Source organism: Procambarus clarkii, chromosome 83 (assembly GCF_040958095.1).
Source record: "Procambarus clarkii isolate CNS0578487 chromosome 83, FALCON_Pclarkii_2.0, whole genome shotgun sequence".
In the NCBI taxonomy this organism is placed as follows: Eukaryota; Metazoa; Arthropoda; class Malacostraca; order Decapoda; family Cambaridae; genus Procambarus; species Procambarus clarkii.
The window spans coordinates 12408459-12431545 of NC_091232.1; the positions used below are offsets into that span (position 1 = coordinate 12408459).

The 23087-nt window shown below is 42.2% G+C and overlaps 1 protein-coding gene across 6 annotated transcripts in view; it reads left to right on the forward strand.

Annotated features, from left to right (window-relative positions):
- Positions 1 to 23087, forward strand: part of LOC123752675 (calcitonin gene-related peptide type 1 receptor) — a 211359-nt gene that overhangs the window by 177184 nt on the left and 11088 nt on the right. For all 6 annotated transcript variants that reach the window (XM_069316408.1, XM_069316406.1, XM_069316404.1 and 3 more), the window contains exons 6-10: positions 3396 to 3522; positions 10099 to 10319; positions 11466 to 11622; positions 15573 to 15704; positions 18178 to 18219. In XM_069316408.1, coding sequence (XP_069172509.1) covers positions 3396 to 3522; positions 10099 to 10319; positions 11466 to 11622; positions 15573 to 15704; positions 18178 to 18219 — 679 coding nt within the window. The remainder of the gene's footprint in view (positions 1 to 3395; positions 3523 to 10098; positions 10320 to 11465; positions 11623 to 15572; positions 15705 to 18177; positions 18220 to 23087) is intronic.

The following is a 23087-nucleotide window of genomic DNA, read 5'->3' on the forward strand; positions in this document are numbered from 1 at the left end:
GCCCAGTCATCTGGAGTCAGTTGCTCTGTGCCTGAGATTCCTAGCACTCCTCGAATGGTTTTTCAGTTTTTCACCATTTTATTAAAGAACACATTCAGGTATCAGTGGATTATTAATGTGTATTGAAGCATAATATTTTCCAGGTTTATCATGAAAGATTTCTAATAAGGCCTAATGACATCTAGTAAGGCTTATTGACATCTAGTAAGACGTTTTCTGCTCGTTGAGGAGTCAAACAGTGCTTGCTTGATGAGGTTCTGAGAGGGACGAAATTTCTGAATTTATTTTTTATTTTTACTGTGCTTATTTTTTACATCCAACCTCATATGTTGTGTGACATTACTGCCTTATATACTGATATATATGTATATATATATATATATATATATATATATATATATATATATATATATATATATATATATATATATATATATATATATATATATATATATATATATTAATAGTCTATCCTAACATATAAAAATATTATAAGCAACTCCATTTATCCCAATGTGAATATTACGCCCTTTCTGTTTTCAGGGTAGAGCACATTAGTTACTTTTTTCTTTTTAAAAGACTGTGTTTTTCTTGTTTTGAACACAGATTTGGCAGGATTCAGCCAGATTAGGTCAGGTTTGGTGATGCCAGATCAAAGCCGGGTTAGGTCAAGATAGACGAGGTCTGGCTATGGGAGGGGTAGGGGTGGGGATGGGGCGGGGTGGGGGTGGGGTGGGGTCGTGGTGGGGGTGGGGTGGGGCTGAGTAATCCGGTATAATCATAAAGTAAGAGAAGGGGATTTACAGCCAAGCCTCAACACCCACGTTCCCCCTCTCCTCATCTTTACATAGAACATGTAACTTCAGTGACTGCCGGTAACATGTATGGTTTTTATAGATATATTTTGTGTCAACGAATTTTTGTGTAATATTTAGACAAACATCCTAGAGTTGTTCGTGCCTATTCACCGAGCCCCGAAAGTAAATTCCTGAATGCATCAAGAACTTATCCTAACTGAGCTTAACCAGAACTATCTTTTTATAAGATAGACCATGACTGGTTAGATGAGGATAAATCAGATTTGTGAAGAACACGGAAGAAAGAACGTCATGACTGGTTAGATGAGGATAAATCAGGTTTAAGAAGAACACGGAAGAAAGAACGTCATGACTGGTTAGATGAAGATAAATCAGGTTTAAGAAGAACACGGAAGAAAGAACGTCATGACTGGTTAGATGAGGATAAATCAGGTTTGTGAAGAACACGGAAGAAAGTACGTCATGACTGGTTAGATGAGGATAAATCAGATTTATGAAGAACACGGAAGAAAGAACGTCATGACTGGTTAGATGAGGATAAATCAGATTTGTGAAGAACACGGAAGAAAGAACGTCATGACTGGTTAGATGAGGATAAATCAGATTTATGAAGAACACGGAAGAAAGTACGCGGTTCAGAAGTACACTTGGAGCTGCGACGCATACTATACCATACTGTACACTACGAGCTGCATACTACACCTTCTCCGGGGAATTGTATGAAGGGAGAAGACTGAAATATTTTCCTGCAGTGATTCGCCATAATTTCAGTGCAATTTTGTTGTTAAAATCCAGTAAAGATAATAGGTTAAGCGGCCCTGCAGGGAGAAATGGGTCGTGAGAGTAGGGTGAACTGAGCTGCGAGTGAGAGGTGAGAGGGGAAGGAGCTGGTGGAAAAAGGAAGGAAGAGAAGCAGGAAGAAAGGGAAGGAGAGAGAAGGAGAGGAAGACAGGAAGAGAGGGAGGGAAGAAGGGAGGGAGGAAGGGAGGGAGGAAGGGAGGGAGGGAGGTAGATAGTGGGGAGAAAGAAAGAGAGAGATAGATAGATAGAGAGAGAGAGAGAGAGAGAGAGAGAGAGAGAGAGAGAGAGAGAGAGAGAGAGAGAGAGAGAGAGAGAGAGAGAGAGAGAGAGAGAGAGAGAGAGAGAGAGAGAGAGAGAGAGAGAGAGAGAGAGAGAGAGAGGGGGAAGAGTGGTGAGGTAAGGAGGAGGGAAAAGATGAACCCATCCGACACACACAACTAACTACAATGCTATTTGAACATTGCTACAACGTTGTTAAAATAAAAATAAATAAAACTTAACAACAGTTAAAAACGTTGTAGTTTGGTTGTATGTTCCCTGGGACGGAGGAGACATGGGGCTGGGAGAGAATGAGAAGCAAAGAGATTTATAGTCAAGAGAATTGGGGAAAAAAGATGAAAATGGAGATGGAGAGGGGAATAATGGAGCAGTAAATATAATGACCAGAGAGGGAGACAGCTGAAGGGAGAATTAGATAACAAATGCAATGTAAAAAGCGCAACGGCTGGAAGGAAAGGATGCAACTGAGAATAAATACTGGAAAGAATGGACGGAGTGGAAGAGACGGAACGGAAAGTATTGCGGGTATTAATATCCAATAAATAAGCTGCTTGAGACTGCTGAACTAAGGAACTCCCGGTGCCCCCTCGACGTCGTCTTGAGGGAAGGAACATCTCACATTTACTTCTCAAATGGAGAAGACGAATGACAACAAAACCAATATATCTTCCCTGTCACGTGGGACATTCTCCAAAGAAATTCATTTCCAGGTTGATTGAGACCTTGATTGGTCTCACATCACTAGAAAATCATAAGTCAGACGTCATGAAAGTAGACGCTACAGATTTATTGTCGTTGAATATATATTCGTTCCTGGGCTATAAAAAGCTCCTAAATGGAAATTTCACCTACAACCAATTTCTAGTTCGGGAATATTAATTGTGTTGCCCCTGGACACCATACAGATAACAACCATCACTATCTGCATTATTTTGATTGTTGTATATCACCATCATCACCACCACCACGAGGTAGGGGCCTCGTAGCCTGGTGGATAGCGCGCAGGACTCGTAATTCTGTGGCGCGGGTTCGATTCCCGCACGAGGCAGAAACAAATGGGCAAAGTTTCTTTCACCCTGAATGCCCCTGTTACCTAGCAGTAAATAGGTACCTGGAAGTTAGTCAGCTGTCACGGGCTGCTTCCTGGGGGTGGAGGCCTGGTCGAGGACCGGGCCGCGGGGACACTAAAGCCCCGAAATCATCTCAAGATAACCTCAAGATAACCTCAAGATAACCACTACTACCACTCCAACTACCACCACTTTATATTCTACTTCTAATGATCCTACCCCCAACCACCACCTCTTCTAACCTTACAACCAACAGTCTTCTCAATTAAAACCTTCACTATCACTACCCCTTTCCTCCAACTACTCAATCGTCACAATCTCCAAGGGCCACTATCTTCACCACTACTCCCACCACTAACCATCAGCCCCCCCCCCCCTTCAGCCACCTTAACGAGCCTCCTGACCCCAACGATGCTGTCCTCGTCAGGTCCCTCAAGTGCACGCGGGTCACCATCCACAAGAACCTGTTCCTCAGCTTCATCATCAACAACGCGATGTGGCTGGTGTGGTACGAGTGTGTGGTGAATAATGTCGACCTCCTCGCTAGCAATGCGGTAAGACCTTTGTTTCTCTTCTGGCACCAGCACACGCACGCACGCGCGCTTACACTCGCACACATACACACACACACACACACACACACACACACACACACACACACACACACACACACACACACACACACACACACACACACACACACACACACACACACGCAACTATGTAACAACTAAACAGGATCACACACACATCTAGGTAATGAACAACTAGGTCCCCGGAGTATATTATATAATAGAACTCATGTACATATTAATAAACACAAAACATGGACCAAATATTTATATTGCAGAACTTGAAATGGCTCAAAAAATTATACGTAGAAACCCAAAATGATTGAAGACTATATCAGAATCATTTAGCCTCATTACACAGTCCTCATGTTAAATTAATCTGAGGAAATTCGAACTAAGATTGACGTGCCTTCGAATACAGCCTCGAGTCACGGCATTTTGCAACAAAATCGCTGAATTAGGCTGCCTGTGGCACAAGAACTTTGCCTTCGGTCCAAGAGACACAGTCCAGCAGGTCAGAGAGAGAGACTTGAGGTATAGGATGAAGAGGATCCCCTTAATATTGATCCCCCATAGATCACACGTTAGCACGTAAAGACGCCGAGTTCCCAGAGATGATCATCTATTATAAACTGAGCCGTATACAGTGATATGATAGACACAGTTATATGCTGTGATCAACAACACCTTTATGCTGCGACAGAAAAACACAGCTGTGCACTATGATAAACACATCTTTAAGACATTGTGCTCTGCCACCTCAGTAACAGACGGCGTCGATAATATTGAGCTGGAGGAAAGATCTCAAAGAACACCTCCGGCTTGGCTCTGAGGCTCTGAGATCTTATATCCCAGGCTGTGAGCTGGGATCGCATTATCCCGATGAAAACTGTCCACCAATAAAAGCCTTGATTCGCTTTTGTTTTGTTCTGTCTTTATGTGGTTCAGCGCAGGAGTAGACGGCATCGGTCTGTTTATTTACGTAGTTCCCGGCATTCTCCTTAGTGGTTTTGTCAACACATATTTGTTTGTACATTTGCAGTTTATTCTGTTATGTTTATATATATATTAGGGTGTTGCCATGCTTCTTACAGTTGTCGGGAGAAAGTGCTGGGTTAAGTGTGTGGACTGACCTCTGTATAGCAGCAAAAGTTTCAAGAACTAATATAACTTTCTGAGAAACTTGTTGCATATAAGGCGCTTGTTCATTACAGCTATAATAGGTTTCATTGTATTTACGACATGCTTTTTTTTTATCCTAGTTTACATAATTATCATGTTTGTCGTATATTCCATTGTTTACAATCCAATCCTAGTTTACATAATTATCAAGTTTGTCGTATATTCCATTGTTTACAATCCAATCCTAGTTTACATAATTATCAAGATCACGAATATTATTTTATTTACAATCCAAAAATTAACATATTGTTCCCATTACCCCGTGGGTTACCGACCAAGCCAAGCACAGTCTCCCCCCACAAGGTCAATACTGACAATTTTAAGCACTAACGCCACCACACTGTTAACTTTAACTACGCCGTTGAGCGCGGGATAGCGTAGTCACATTAGTGGTAACGTCGTCATTAGTTTGAATAAGAAAACAATAGAGGGCTGGTGCAGCCAAGAGTGCTTGAGACCAGGGCGCTCCTGGAGTGACATCAACAAACAATAGAGGGCTGGTGCAGCCAAGAGTGCTTGAGACCAGGGCGCTCCTGGAGTGACATCAACAAACAATAGAGGGCTGGTGCAGCCAAGAGTGCTTGAGACCAGGGCGCTCCTGGAGTGACATCAACAAACAATAGAGGGCTGGTGCAGCCAAGAGTGCTTGAGACCAGGGCGCTCCTGGAGTGACATCAACAAACAATAGAGGGCTGGTGCAGCCAAGAGTGCTTGAAACCAGGGCGCTCCTGGAGTGACATCAACAAACAATAGAGGGCTGGTGCAGCCAAGAGTGCTTGAGACCAGGGCGCTCCTGGAGTGACATCAACAAACAATAGAGGGCTGGTGCAGCCAAGAGTGCTTGAGACCAGGGCGCTCCTGGAGTGACATCAACAAACAATAGAGGGCTGGTGCAGCCAAGAGTGCTTGAGACCAGGGCGCTCCTGGAGTGACATCAACAAACAATAGAGGGCTGGTGCAGCCAAGAGTGCTTGAAACCAGGGCGCTCCTGGAGTGACATCAACAAACAATAGAGGGCTGGTGCAGCCAAGAGTGCTTGAGACCAGGGCGCTCCTGGAGTGACATCAACAAACAATAGAGGGCTGGTGCAGCCAAGAGTGCTTGAGACCAGGGCGCTCCTGGAGTGACATCAACAAACAATAGAGGGCTGGTGCAGCCAAGAGTGCTTGAGACCAGGGCGCTCCTGGAGTGACATCAACAAAACAACAATATGAAGCAGTTGGGATTTTGGAAAAGACATATTCCCGATAACATAAGTTTAAGACTCTCTTATATAAAGAGAAACATTAAATGTGCAAAGGTTGGAAAGTGTATTAAATCTGGACAAAAATTGAGCTGAAATCTAAGCGACAAGAATAAAGTTAAGCAGGAGAGGATTTCGGCTGTCTGGAAAGCGTGTTCTCTCCTACGTCGCATTTTATTCGGGACCCCGACTAATCCGTTAAAAATACGACCTATTAGTGAAATATTTTATCATAGTATTTACCTCTTCTGTTCATCGGTTTCCACAGGTTAAATGGGATGCGTGGTTCGTGTGCTCTCGGTTAAGCGAAACTGCTGCATTTTGTTTTTTGCGTAGAAAAAGTCCTGTTGTTTAGTGAGCCGGACCTCACAACACCGCACCCCCTTCAACACTGCACCCCCTTCAACACCGCACCCCCTTCAACACCGCACTCCCCCTTCAACACCGCACCCCCTTCAACACCGCACTCCCCCTTCAACACCGCACCCCCTTCAACACCGCACCCCCTTCAACACCGCACTCCCCCTTCAACACCGCACTCCCCCTTCAACACCGCACCCCCTTCAACACCGCACTCCCCCTTCAACACCGCACTCCCCCTTCAACACCGCACTCCCCCTTCAACACCGCACCCCCTTCAACACCGCACCCCCTTCAACACCGCACTCCCCCTTCAACACCGCACCCCCTTCAACACCGCACCCCCTTCAACACCGCACCCCCTTCAACACCGCACCCCCTTCAACACCGCACTCCCCCTTCAACACCGCACCCCCTTCAACACCGCACTCCCCCTTCAACACCGCACCCCCTTCAACACCGCACTCCCCCTTCAACACCGCACCCCCTTCAACACTTCACAACCCGACCACAGGGGCAGGAAAGTGTATAAGTACACCAAAAGTCAGAAACACACACAAGTAATCCTGAATTAAGTATATATGGTGACTGGTCAGAAAAAATGATAATTGACGAAGATTAAGCCACCCAAGAGGTGGCACGGGCATGAATAGCCCGTAAAAGGTCAGTAAGGTAAATATATCTCTCCCTTTATGTTGCTGTTGTTTTAGATTCAGCTACTCAGAACAAAATGTTCCAAGCAGCACGGGCTATGGTGAGCCCGTAGTGGACTTACCTGGCACAGGAGCGGGGATATAGATTGATTGATGAAGATTAAGCTACCTAAAAGGTGGCACGGGCATGGATAGCCCGTAAGTGGTGGCCCTTTTGAGCCATTACCAGTATCAATAGTTGATACTGGAGATCTGTGGAGGTGCGACTGCACCCTGCGTGACGGGAGATGTCTCCCGTAGCAGGGATATAACGCTTCCTTCCTTAATATATCCCTCCCCTTATATCCTATACAGCCTTTATATCCGTCCCGAGGACGGTAACACAACACCACACTAAATGAAGACTGGCGTCCGCCCCAATCCGTAACATTTATATTAAAGAAGGTTCCCCTACTACCCCCTCCCCCTTCCTGTGCCAGGTAAGTCCACTGTGGGCTCACCATAGCCCGTGCTACTTGGAACTTTTTGTTCCAAGTAGTGAAACTTAAAAAACAACAACAACCCTACTACTCAGCTGCCCAATTTGGCTGCACGGACTCAGCTGTTTCCACGGAAGAAATGTTAAGTACTAGCAATCTAGGGAAGTAGCTGATGCAAGTAGTTTATGTAAGTAGTTGTAGTAAGTTCTATTAGTCTTGCCACCACAGGTACACCAGGGGGGGGAGGGGGACCACAGGTACACCAGGGGGGGGGGAGGGGGATCACAGGTACACCAGGGGGAGCAGGGGGGAGGCAGACCATAGGTACACCAGGGGGACGGGGGAGGGAGACCACAGGTACACCAGGGGGAGGGGGGAGGGAGACCACAGGTACACCAGGGGGGGGGGAGGGAGACCACAGGTACACCAGGGGGGGAGACCACAGGTACACCTGGGGGACGGGGGAGGGAGACCACAGGTACACCAAGGGGGGGGGAGGGGGACCACAGGTACACCAGGGGGGGGGGAGGGAGACTACAGGTACACCAGGCAGGTACACCAAGTGAGTCGCAAGGGCTGGAGACAGGTACTTCCCCCTTTAAGCTAATAAATACGCCAGTTAAAAAAACCCAATGCACTAATATCATGTCAATTAATCAACAATGTGTTGTGAATATTACAACGAAGCTTATTAATCGCCCTAATGAAACTATCAGGCGCCCTTCAGGTGTCTCAAAAAAATATATAATCACCATTTGATTCCTGTTAATTCTTTCTCATTGTAGCTTTGATAGAGAATATCAATATTATATAATATAACATATATGATATATGTAATATAACATACATGGTGGTGTCTCCGTCTGCTTTAAACCTACCACGAATGCTGGCGAGCGGTCAGCAGGCCCACTGGGCCCAATATACCAGAATAATGTCGATTCGACCTCTTCGACGTTTATTTCGACGCCTTCGACGTTTATTTCGACGTTTTAAACGTTTATTTCGACGTCTTCAACGTTTATTTCGACGTCTTCAACGTTTATTTCGACGTCTTCAACGTTTATTTCGACATCTTCAACGTTTATTTCGACGTCTTCAACGTTTATTTCGACATCTTCAACGTTTATTTCGACGTTGGTTCAACGTTGCACTTGGGTATTATTCACACTACCTTGAGGTTACCTTGAGGTGCTTCCGGGGCTTAGCGTCCCCACGGCCCGGTCGTCGACCAGGCCTCCTGGTTGCCGGACTGATCAACCAGGCTGTTGGAGTACACTAGAGTACAGATGCATCATCGGCGTTGATATTTTGTTGGAGGAACGGTATTTAAGTGTGTACGTGCATTTCTTGAGACACCCTGTACATTATCGAGCACGTGTTTGGACGTCGCGAGCAATGTGGTGCTGTGCTCGGCCTCACGTCATTCCTACACACCGTCGCTGTGCTCGGAGATATAAATACTAAACAAAATTATATGTAGTAATAGGTATATAAATATTTGCTGAGCTATCTATTTGCTATCTATTTGTGTCGAGGTGTCGTAGGTGCTGTTATCATATCGAATATTAAAATAAATTCGTGTCGTGTTATGGCCAAGGGAACCTAAATGCTAAGGTCCACCGTAAAGTGCCCTCTTAGAATTTCACGAGGTGCACTTAGTGTGGTAGTGAATGGAGGCTGGGAGAGAGAGAGAGAGAGGGAAGGAGGGAGGGAGAGGCTTGACCTTTGACCTTCCATGAGGCTCGCATCTGCCTCTTCCAGCCTCCAAAATGAGCTTCGGACCACCGTCCCCAAATTGGTGTGGACACGTGGGAGGAATTGTAATTTTTTTGCGTAAGAGTGCACCACTCTTATCATTTTGAATTATTGTAAAATTCTCGTTATAAAAATGGTAGTCTCGTTATCGTGCGGGAGTTCCGCCCAGAAATATAAATATTTCATATTAATAATAAAGAAATATCGGCGGCGGCCTGGGTTCGAATCCCGAGTGGGTGGAGCAATGAGTTTAAATGATTTATATGTATGTATAAAGTCTTAGACATATATGTATAAGAAATGTATGATATTAGTGTTTATGGTTTTATTTTATTTTGTCTTCTAAATTACATGTACGAGGTCAGTTGTATTTCAGGTGTTAAAGTAGCTTTTATTTTGTTTTATTAAATTAACTTTTGATTTAACTTGGACTTTTTTACTTTTCTCCTGCTTCCCCATATTCTAATTGAAGTTTAAATGCGGCTTTTTGTTTGTTTACGCTACGTGAAGTAGAGCATCAACTGCGTATACCCGTAGTATCTTACTTAACTGAGTCATTTATAATGTAATCATATATGTATCATTTATACAGGTCGGTGCTCGATTCCCGATAGTCTAAATGGTTAGGCATCATTCTTTTCCTCCGTCCTATCCACATGTCCGACCAAGTATTGACCAAACCACACACCAGAAGACGAGGAGACGACGACGTTCACAATCGACTTTATAATGGTCCAGGACGGACCGAATCGTCGTCGTCTCCTCATCTTCTCATATGTGGTTTGGTCATCATATCTTCAGCCACGACAATGTAACTCATCGTCAGAATCTACTATATTCCCGTACTGCTTTTACCGCTTCATCGTCTTAATTACCTCGTTTGCAGGTGGAATGTCAGGTGCTGCATGTTTTCCTCCACTACTTCCTCGTCTCCAACTACTTCTGGATGTTCTGCGAGGGCCTCTACTTGCACACGCTGCTGGTGGTGGCGTTCGTTGCGGAGGACAGGATCATGAAATGGTTCTACATCCTCGGGTGGGGCGCTCCTGCCATCTTGACCATCGTCTACGGGTGTTCGAGAGCCGCTGACAGCGCCCAGAATGTCCAGTGAGTGTCTACATAGGGGAAAGTTGATTTTTTTAATGTGGGTTATACGTCAATAATGTTTAGTGTGGTCATGTGTGGATAATGTTTAATTATGAAGAAATAATAATTCAATGATACAGGAAGTTCAATGATATTCGATGATTTTGTGTGAATATTATCGTCATCTGGCTCTTCTCCCTCTATTTCTTTCTATGTGTTTGTCTTCTCCTCCTCACCACATAGTTTATCTCATACACTGTGCTCGCGGAGGTTGAGCTTCGGCTCTTGGGTCTCCCCTGGTGTGTGTTTCACGCCAAACGAAGCACTTTCTCCAGTTGTCACGTCAGAACGCCACCCATTCCTTCAAGAATTTCGACAGCTGGCTTTCTTATTCCTTTGTCTCGATTCTCCCTCTGTCCCTTCTTACCTCCCAGTCTCGCTCCCTCCCTCTCATTCTTCTTTTCTCCCTCCTTCCTTTCCCTACCATTCTACCATTACTTTATGGAACGTGGTTCAACATCGATAACAGCCAAAAATTCGATTGAAAAACACTCTTATGAAACATGATATCCACACTTCAGATTTGATACTTGATTATTATGTAGTAGGAACCAGTCCTACTTAATGAGGAGCATGGGGGTCGACCCCAGCCACCCTATGACCCTCGTTATACAATCACACTATGTGTAATATATATATATATATATATATATATATATATATATATATATATATATATATATATATATATATATATATCTATATATATATATATATATATATATATATATATATATATATATATATATATATATATATATATATATATTTTTTTTTTTTTTTAAAGTTTGTGAGGGTACCACCTCTGGTGCCAATGTGGGGACCCATAGCCTCGGAGAAGAAAATAAAAAGCATTCAGAGGAGACCTTGTGGTTTCTCACTGAACACTAATATTATCTTCTCCTACCACCCCCATTCTTTTGTATGTACACATATATATTTACTTTATTTGAACTTTGTTATATATATATATATATATATATATATATATATATATATATATATATATATATAAATATACTCTTTTACTTCTCATGTATTCCTATGTATTTATTTTATCATGCATCTAATATCGCGTTCAGCTCCTCAAGCCAATGTTTTATACAGCTGTTGGATGGACAACGGACCATACAACTACATCCTGAGCGTCCCTGTGGTGCTCTCCTTGCTGCTCAACCTCTTCTTCCTGGTCAACATCGTCAGGGTCTTGGTTACGAAGCTGCGCGCCGTCAATACATCTCCAGACACCCACTCCACCCGCAAGGTCAGTGCCCAAATCCTACCCCACATGATATCTGCCTCGATATCCGCCCACTCCACCTATACTGTCAATGCCCCCGACACTAAAGGAAGACATTTGCTGAATCAGTGTACTGACAGCAACACTTGTATCGTCAGTGTTCTGACAGCAACAAAATACACCTGCAGGGTCATTCAGTGTCCTGACAACACACTACACCCACGAGGTCAGTGCCAAGACAATCACACACTCATCTAATAAGACCTAACAAGGTGAGTGCTGAGGCAACAGCTCTGTCCACGTAACAAGGTCGGTGCCTCATGTGACCCATTACACTGTCAAGGTCACATATTATGTCCAGAACTCTCTTCCCAGCGGCCTAAAACCAGAGCTGCCTTCCAAAGTTTCTTAATCTAAAAATGTTACAATATCGAGTTCCTGACTAAGCATATAAGCTCCATAAGTTCAAGTGGACGACTAGACGGAGCATTTCTCAGCAGAAGTATAATTCAATCACATATAACGGATAGGTAGCGTTGTGGAAATATGTGTAAGGAAATGTAGATGAGGTGGAATTCATGTTTTAATAAACAGTATGTACGAAAATGTGCTATACGGTATTACCACGGAGGATTGAACCTTAGACCAAGCAAAGAGCCACTCTGGCTTGTTGCGGGAGACCGCCTGCAACAATTTGTCTCTAAAATAGGAGCAAAATTGGGCCAGCCAGCTGCTGGTACCAATTTTAAAGATACGTCAGACAAGGCAGTATACACTAATGCAACTAACGAACAAGCACAATGAAAACAAACGATGATGCTGCACTTGGGCCATCCGCTAACCATGTTACAGAAGTCTCGTACTAATAGCTGCAGTAAATCTAGATGTAGAGAGAGAGGATATTAGAGAAGGATGAGGAGGAGGAGTTCTTTAGAAAGACGATGGCAAGGTCTGAAAGGAGAAGGAGGTAAAGAAATGGTTTATTTATTATCTTTTATTTATTTATAATGGTTTAATGGTTTGTTTATTTATCTATTTTATTTAGAGAAATATAAGTGAAATGGCAGATAGAAATCATATATATATATATATATATATATATATATATATATATATATATATATATATATATATATATATATATAACCATTCGTTTCAACTTCCTATCTCATTGCAAATTAATGTATGGAGCTTCCTACTGAACCTTAATATTGTTTTTGACTCACTTTCATAATAATACATTCATCTTCTGCTTAATTAAATAATTTTTACAAAACTGCTTCATACAACAGTTGCCATATTTCCCCCACCCCCTTCTCTCTCTCTCTCTCTCTCTCTCTCTCTCTCTCTCTCTCTCTCTCTCTCTCTCTCTCTCTCTCTCTCTCTCTCTCTCTCTCTCTCTCTCTCTCTCTCTCTCTCTCTCTCTCTCTCTCTCTCCTCCTCCTCTCTCTCTCTAGGTGGTGAGAGTGGGGCTATATTAACTTAATGTGTATGTGTATGAATGATCGTTTGCAAGTTCTAGCTCTTAATGCCCTCCTCAAATTAGCTTTTTTGTTCATGTTATTATAATTTAACTATTCATTAGTTCGAATTCTTAGCTGAATCTAACTTTAAAGTTGAGGTTGGAGGTGGCTTCTACAACTTAAGAGTATTCCACTTGTTGATCATGCGTATTTCCTGTGTGTGTGTTTGTGCACGCGCGTGTGTGTGCGTGTGTGTGTTTGCGTATGCATACGCAATCTTCAGAGACAAGTTTCTCTTTCTTAAAGTTGGAATAGTGCAATTATATTAAAATATAATGGTTCTAGAGACATTATTTGTACTACATTCAAGACTTCGAGCTAATGATGTAATTTGCTGATTATAGCCTGAAATAATTCTGGAAAAATATATTGTATAAATTTGTTTTTGATTAAGTGATAAACTATTGGTAGTTTGTGTTGCTGAACGCTGATTTATGCAAAATTATTAAACTTTATTGAACTGTGATGTTCTCGTATTTTGTCTATAAATATATTAAATTACCACATATCTTAACGTACCGTAAAATACAGAAATCATTCCAGTCCACTACATTATTCCACGTTACATACCACTACTGTATATGAACAAATAAACATCTAACTGCAATATTCAGCATACCACCAAAATATACCAATCTATTCCAAAACACTTCCACTTACAGTTGAAAATCTAGAGTATATCATACACACACAGAACACCACATATTTTATACACGGAACTTATCATACCATACACACGGAACACATAAAATACACACGAACCACCTCATGTTATTCACATGTGAACACTCCGTTCCATACACAGGGAACACCTCGTACCACACACGGAACACGTCATTCAACTCAATATGATTTTAGCCCATAGTGAATCAGTATATAAACCGTCCAATATTACCTCTCCCCACGTTCCCTCTTCACCTCAGAAACAATTATCTTATTAAGGGCTGATAGGAAAATACCCTTAACTGGACCGGATGACAACAAAGGACACATGAAAAGGAAGTTACAGGACCGAGTATCCTGTAATCTATAGATTTATGAAGGGTGGAATGCAGTGTCTGTGAGTTATTCCAGAGAGGGTTATATAATTATATACATCTGTTTTATTCCTGTGAGGTGATGGACAGACTGATATACTCGTGTGTGGTGATGGACAGTCTGATATACTCGTGTGTGGTGATGGACAGTCTGATATACTCGTGTATGGTGATGGACAGTCTGATATACTCGTGTGTGGTGATGGACAGTCTGATATACTCGTGTATGGTGATGGACAGTCTGATATACTCGTGTGAGGTGATGGACAGTCTGATATACTCGTGTGTGGTGATGGACAGTCTGATATACTCGTGTGTGGTGATGGACAGTCTGATATACTCGTGTATGGTGATGGACAGACTGATATACTCGTGTGTGGTGATGGACAGTCTGATATACTCGTGTGTGGTGATGGACAGTCTGATATACTCGTGTGTGGTGATGGACAGTCTGATATACTCGTGTATGGTGATGGACAGTCTGATATACTCGTGTGAGGTGATGGACAGTCTGATATACTCGTGTGTGGTGATGGACAGTCTGATATACTCGTGTATGGTGATGGACAGTCTGATATACTCGTGTGAGGTGATGGACAGTCTGATATACTCGTGTGTGGTGATGGACAGTCTGATATACTCGTGTGTGGTGATGGACAGTCTGATATACTCGTGTGTGGTGATGGACAGTCTGATATACTCGTGTGTGGTGATGGACAGTCTGATATACTCGTGTGTGGTGATGGACAGTCTGATATACTCGTCTGTGGTGATGGACAGTCTGATATACTCGTGTATGGTGATGGACAGTCTGATATACTCGTGTGAGGTGATGGACAGTCTGATATACTCGTGTGTGGTGATGGACAGTCTGATATACTCGTGTGTGGTGATGGACAGTCTGATATACTCGTGTGTGGTGGTGGACAGTCTGATATACTCGTGTGTGGTGATGGACAGTCTGATATACTCGTGTGTGGTGATGGACAGTCTGATATACTCGTGTATGGTGATGGACAGTCTGATATACTCGTGTGTGGTGATGGACAGTCTGATATACTCGTGTGTGGTGATGGACAGTTATATATCTGTGTGTTGTGATAGAGAAGATAAAGTGTCTGTGACCAATGTGTGTCAGGCTGTTATATATTTGGGAAATGATGTGAAGGTTTCAATGAGTCATGAGGGGAAGGTTAAATTATTCGTGAGTGATGACTGACTGGTTGAAGTGTTCATGAATGATGATTGACTGACTGCAGCATCCGTGAGGAGTGATTGACATATTACAGTGACCTTGAGAAGATGATAGATAAGCTGAAGTCTCCTTGAATGGCAGAAACAGGCAGTAGGACCGTTGCAACAGCTGCACTAGTAGAAGTAACAGTATGAGAAGTAGCAGTAACCTCTTCCACAGGCGGTGCGCGCGACTCTGATCCTCATCCCGCTTCTGGGTCTCCACTACATCCTGGTTCCCTTCAGGCCTCCCATCGGCTCCCCTGGCGAGGAAGTTTATCTTGTGGTGTCCGCCGTCGTCGCCTCCTTCCAGGTGAGTCCTTTCCCCTCCGGGTGGGTCGTTCTTGCAGCCGAATGATTCATTCTTCACTCCTGAGTAGTGATCGTTCCCACCGGCTAATTCGTTCTTCCAACCGGATGCAGCGATTTCTCCTCTTCCTAATGCTAATCGGTCATATTCAATTCCCACTAATCTGTTCTTCCTCTCATTTTCCACACCCTCACATTTACTCTTTCGTCTTTATCTTGTTACTACGTTTCTCTGATTCCTTTCGTTCTCTTCCCATTTATTGATTTAGGCAGCTACCACCTCTTTCCTTCTCCAATCCTTGATTAAGCGAACCTCTTAACCCCATACTTCTTTTTCTTCTATTCTCTAATTACCGTTTATATGTTCTTCTATTCTATAATTACCGTTTATATGAAACTCGTTTTGCCCTTTCTTACCCTAATCATTTATTACCTGCCTCTCCACCCCCTTTTCGGTAGACTGTTTACCCACTCCAGCTTTATTCACTCTCTCTCTCTTCCTCTTTCATCATGTTTAATGGGGTCCTATAAAGGGGTCCTATAAAGGGGTTCTCATTCTCTCATAGACCTTCGCGTCCCAACATCCTGCTTCATCTGCACACTGGAATGTGCAGCAGACCTGCCTTTGGAGCTATTAACATATCCTGCCTCAGTTAACATGATAATATTTGATGGTATTTGATGTTATGTTTATTGAAATGGTCAAACCAACGAAGTTGATGACTAGTCAATTCATCGAATTATAGACAATTTATGTTTATATGACAAGTAGTTAATATTTTGGAAAATAATAAATAATGGTCGATAAATGATCGACAAAAATAAATTAGGTATAGAACTAGCTGGTTGAGTAACTCTTTTTTCAACAAGATGCATCCACTGGGACTGTTTGTACAGCGACGATCTCGCTTCTTGCAGGTCGGCGTCCTGTAACACCACTATATAATATGAACTAATAATGTAACACTAATATACTTATACTGAGTAACACTTCCTATCGGTTGCACTTGGTAACACACACGACCGGCAAGGGAGCCGGTCGGCCGAGCGGACAGCACGCTGGACTTGTGATCCTGTGGTCCTGGGTTCGATCCCAGGCGCCGGCGAGAAACAATGGGCAGAGTTTCTTTCACCCTATGTCCCTGTTACCTAGCAGTAAAAATAGGTACCTGGATGTTAGTCAGCTGTCACGGGCTGCTTCCTGGGGGTGGAGGCCTGGTCAAGGACCGGGCCGCGGGGACACTAAAAAGCCCTGAAATCAACTCAAGATAACCTCAAGATAACTTTGCTATTGAACACTGTATTTATAATTAACGTAACCAAAGGTACCCTTCCAAGGAAATGCTTCACAGGATTAACTACACTCCCACCATCTGCCTTGTCCATTAACTATATCAAGCAGCGAGGCAAGAAACATTGCTTGACTTGGAGAATCCTTTCTTTCTTTAACTGTCATTAATTATGGGACGGTTGTCAGCCCACTATATCCAAAAGGCTAAGAAGATTCAACAATTGACACAGACGGGAAGTTTAACAAAGTTTATTGGGAATCAAATTATGTTATTCACCACTATAAATCCTACTCTAACACTGGCCAATAGTTAAGAAATTTAGACATGGAACAAAACCTCAGAGATCACACTTTACCTTAAAACCTCTGTCTCTCCCGGGCTGTGTGATGTTCCCCACAGACCCTCTCTGGACCCTGGTGTCTGGCACTCTCTCCAAACTAAGTCTGCTACAGGACCATATGTACACCCCAAAAAGGGGAAGGGGTAGATTTGCTGTTGCTACCTGCACCGAAGATGCAAGAGATCGGGCCACACGTGCACAAACACTCAAGAATTTTTCCATTAAGCTTGTTTGACATTCACCATACACTCTTCAAGAGAGGAATTATTAATTACGTGCGTGACTGACCTCTGACCTGGCTAAAAAGGGGGAGATCCATGGATATTTACACATAAGAATCTGGGGTCTAATTCCATTGCAATGTTTGACAAGAGTATCATGAAATATTACATACTTGAAACTAACTGACTAAGACTAACCCTGGAATTTTTAATCAACATACAAGATAATCCAGATGTTATCTGGGCTGATCTCTTGGAGAAGGCTTCCCTGGGTGCAAACTCTAGGGGGAGGGGGGTCATGTGTGTTACAATTCGATTCCCGTGGTTCAAGTGCTAGGGCAAGGTTGCTTTACTCCTTTTATCCTGTCTCCTTATCCTCAAATCCCTTTCAAAGCTATATAGTCATCCTGGATGTCTTTTTTTGTTTTGTTTTAAATTACCTTCCTTCTTTAGTCTAAGTTCAGGGATTAATATTATAAATAATCTTTGACAAGGATTTTTTCCAGATCTAAACATCGTTGGTTGTTTGTCCCCGTATATCTGTTTATTATTTACATATAAGAACAACTCAAATGATACTAATATATAACGATAAGGGTATTAACTGTTCCTTGCTTCGTACAGGGTCTTGGAGTGTCTCTTCTCTTCTGCTTCTTCAACGGAGAGGTAATGTACCACCTGTTGGATGTGTCTGCTCATCATCCTCAGTTACCACAGTCTCGTTGACCAGACCACACACTAGAAGGTGAAGGGACGACGACGTTTCGGTCCGTCCTGGACCATTCTCAAGTCGACTGAGAAACGTTGTAGTCCCTTTACCTTCTAGTGTGTGCGGTCTGGTCAACATACTTTAGCCACTTTATTGTGACTCATCGCCTGCACCACAGTCTCACTCACAAGCATGCCTTCACCTAAACCAGGGTTGTTCGTGCCTTCTGAGGTGCAGTAGTGGTTGAAATCCCTCTGGTGAAATAAACTAAGCATTATACTCAGAATGGTGAGACTGAATGCAGAATGCTTTGTCAATATTACGAGCTTCTCACAATAAACAGAACATGCATTTCCTTGTGAAGCGAATTGATTTTTTTTGTGATCAGAGCATGTAATTAACCTTCTCATACGGGTCATGATGGAGCCACTCAAGCAGACATGCGTTCTGGGTGCTGTAATCACACACAGCTTCCAGATACCCTGGAATCCTGTCTTATTAAATCATAGGTTTGTTCTAATTGAATTTTGTTAACACATGAAGGTTTATTCCTGTAGCAACTTTTGAATATACATGTGAAGGAAAATTGAAGGTTTATCTTAAGTTATTTATGCCAGAAAAGTTAATATTTATTATTACCGTCGAGGCCGCATTTTGGTGGGAAAATTCATATTGGTGGGCCTCAGAATTATATGTTTATGTTTATATATATATATTGAAATAAAGTGACGATGTTTGCTAAACTCTCGTTGTTCATCACATGGCTGGGTGGAGTTATTAATACAGAAAAAATGCTTTAACAACAATGCTAAAACAAATATGTAGGGATATAATATTTACATATGTATCGTTGTTTTGTATAGCAAATATGCATGTTAAGTTACGTTTGCAGGGTCTGACTACTCCATATGAGGAAATCGCTTTAGTCCAACAGGGCGAAAAAATACAAAATGCAATAAAACTGAGTAGCCAAATGAGCCACAGAGACATTAGAAAAAACTTTTTCATTGCCAGAGGAGTTAATAAATAAAATGCATTAGGCAGTGATGTAGTGGAGTCTGACGCCATACACAATTTCAAATGTAGATATGATTGAGCTAAAACCACTCAGGAATCTGCACACCAGTATATTGGTAGTTGAGAGGCGGGACCAAAGAACTCAACCCCCGCAAGCATAACTAGGTGAGTACACACACGCACACACATCGGGGGCATCCCGGCTGAGACAGAAACATATGGTCAGAGTTTCTTTTACCCTGAAGCACCTGATCACCTAGTAGTAAATAGGTACCTGGAAGTTTGACAGGTTAGACAATTCCTGTGTGTATGTGTGTGTGTGTGTGTGTGTGTGTGTGTGTGTGTGTGTGTGTGTGTGTGTGTGTGTGTGTGTGTGTGTGTGTGTGTGTGTGTATTCATCTAGTTGTGTTCATCTAGTTGTGTTTGCGGGGGTTGAGCTTTGCTCTTTCGGCCCGCCTCTCAACTGTCAATCAACTGTTTACTAACTACTTTTTTTTCCACACCACACACACACACACCCCAGGAAGCAGCCCGTGACAGCTGACTAACTCCCAGGTACCTATTTACTGCTAGGTAACAGGGGCACTCAGGGTGAAAGAAACATAGCCCATTTGTTTCTGCCTGGTGCGGGAATCGAACCCGCGCCACAGAATTACGAGTCCTGCGCGCTATCCACCAGGCTACCAGGTCCCACCCATCCTGTGTGTGTGTGTGTGTGTGTGTGTGTGTGTGTGTGTGTGTGTGTGTGTGTGTGTGTGTGTGTGTGTGTGTGTGTGTGTGTGTGTGTGTGTGTGTGTGTGTATGTGTGTGTGTGTGTGTGTGTGTGTATGTACTCACCTAGTTGTGCTTGCGGGGGTTGAGCTCTGGCTCTTTGGTCCCCGCCTCTTAACTGTCAATCAACTTGTGTACAGATTCCTGAGCCTGTGTGTGTGTGTGTGTATGTACGTGTACGAGTGTAAGAGAGGAATATGTAATAGATATAATAGGGGAAAAATACATCGGATAGAAAGGCGAATGACACGATTCAGCAGGCACAAATAGTAAATACAAATAGTAAACACTCCCCCCTACACATACACACACATACATACACATTTTCACACATACATAAATGCAAGCAAAGGTGCACGAGGAAGACAGTCTGCAAGAAAACTAGTTTAGCAAATATTAGTAATCAGGTCGCCAGGGGGAACATTGTAAAGCAACTTTTTAAAAAGCACATTTGAAGCTACGAAGAACTACCGAACAATTTCTTCTCTGCCTAGTAGTTTTCTCATCGCAAATATCGTCTCATTATACTCTCATTAGTTACTTCAACTGTAACTTTTCTCATTTTAAAGTTCTCGTCCTTCCCTACCTCCTTCACATCGCCGCTCTCATTTGTGTTAATGGGTTTCGTCTGTCCACACGGACTTCTTTATACAGAAAGATTCAGCTATAAAAATGACACATATTGTATATTTTTCATTTTGTAAATTTTTTTTTTTGTCTCTATGGTCATTTGTTATGTATATACAGGTGGAAACTAAATTTAATGGACTTTATTCTAAATATGTTCTGTTTTCGCCCAGTGACAAGGAAATGTCTTAAACTATAAAAACACACAAAACTATTCATCTGTAATATTATAAAAAATGATCATTAGATTCTTGGTTTGCTTAGCTCTCTTGCGCCTGTTGACTTTGCTCCCAAGACTAACACGAGAGGTCAGGAGGCCTCCTTGACTCTTAACTCCATTTGCTGGAGGAACGTACATCTCTCCCTCTCTCTGTCTCACTCTTTTCCTGTCTCTCTCTCTCTGTCTGTCTCACTCTCTCTCTCTGTCTCTCTCTCTTTCTCTGTCTCACTCTCTCCCTGTCTCACTCTCTCCCTGTCTCTCTCTCTCTCTCTGTCTCTCTGTCTCTCTGTCTCTCTGTCTCTCTGTCTCTCTCTCCCCCTCTCCCCCTCTAGCCAGTCATTAATACTGTCGCCTACAACCAGTTTTTCTTTTAAAGCAGCACAATGCAAACGCAACTCAAATTAATCCCTGTACGACTGACTGTTGCTCATTCATCTCTATTGTCTCTCCCTCGTCCTGAAAATGGTTAAATACATAAAACACAGTTTGTGTTCCGGTCAGTAACTTCTGAGCAAATGGATGTAATAATTTTATTATTAATTTATTAATAACTTGCAGTAGCTGTAATCTTAAAATATTAACCAGGAAATATATATATATATATATATATATATATATATATATATATATATATATATATATATATATATATATATATATATATATATATATATATATATATATATATATATATCCAAGAAAAAAATCACATAGTACCGCATTCGTCGAACATTTCCGTCATGATAGAAGCGTGTTTCCCATCGAGCACTGACGATGCTTCACACGTTCACTATTATCACTTCGTCAATCTTAATGAGGAAACTTCACTCATGTGGCACTTACCTATGTACCTACCTGCCTATCTGCCTACTAGGAAGGTACTAGGCAGGTGCCAATGCTTTCCTTCTTGATTACTAGCCTGGCTACCTATCTACCTATCACATAGAAAACATAACGACTATGTCATTACATATATACATAACGACTATGTCATTACATATATACATAACGACTATGTCATTACGTATATACATATCTATGTGCTGATAACCATCTACTCACATCCTTTACATATCTATTCATCTTATCTTCCTTTTAGCTATCTTTTCTCTGGTTAACGTACCTGTACCTACCTCCATACCTTTCTTCCTATTCACACCCCACTTCCCTTTATTCAGTCCCTTTCCCCAATTTTAGCTTCTTAAAAATAATTTCACTGTCTCCAATATATCAACCGCGTGAAAAAATGTCCCACTCTTTTGACATTTTCAACAGACCTTCAGACACATTTTATCCATTTTTTTAGGACGTGTATTTCTAAAAAAAACTATTAAGTTACACAAAATAAAAAAATAATCGATGTCACCATTGCCTATTTTGGCAGAGTGTGTGTGTGTGTGTGTGTGGGAGGGGGGGGGGGGTGTTTAATGGCGGGGGTGTTGGTAACAGCACAGGTCAACTTTTGTTTACAGGTGTTCAACTAATATGAGATGCTCAGCAGGTGTGATTCATACTAAACTCTTTTTTTTCACAAGTTCAAAGCTACTATGGAATAGTTGAGTGAATTTGATTTCATTTGATTTCACTAATATCATGAGTCAGATAGGTTGTACATGAAGCACTCAAGGTTGTACATGTACTCAAGTGATTGCGACTGAGGTTCCATATTGAATCTGTTATACCCTCAGACGGAAACGGTATTTTTCTTTCATCCCTTACCTCAGATGGGCACGGAATCCGATATTTCAAGTGGAAAAAGACAATCACTTCTATCCCTTAGATGGAAACAACATTGTCGTCTAGCGATCTCAGATGAGAAAGACAAAAACTTCTTTCTCGAATCATGGAAATAGCAGTCACTTCTGACACCTACTTTAGTTGATAAGGGAAGGAGATCGGGTTTTATTTATTTGTTTAGCTGATAATAATAATAAAAAAGGCTCCAGAAATTTTCTTAAGGAACACCGGAGGTGGGAGGTAAGAGAGTCTGTGTTAATCATCCAGCCTGATCTCTTGATTTGGCTCAACGTATAAAATACAGTGTGTTAACCTAACCACATACGAGCGGACCCAGCCACCCACCTAACCTAACCTAACCTAACTTAACTTATCGATGCAAGGCAAACGTGGTTATTTGTCAGCCGCTGACTTTCATACTGCTTCGTAATTTGTACGAAATGAGACGTACAG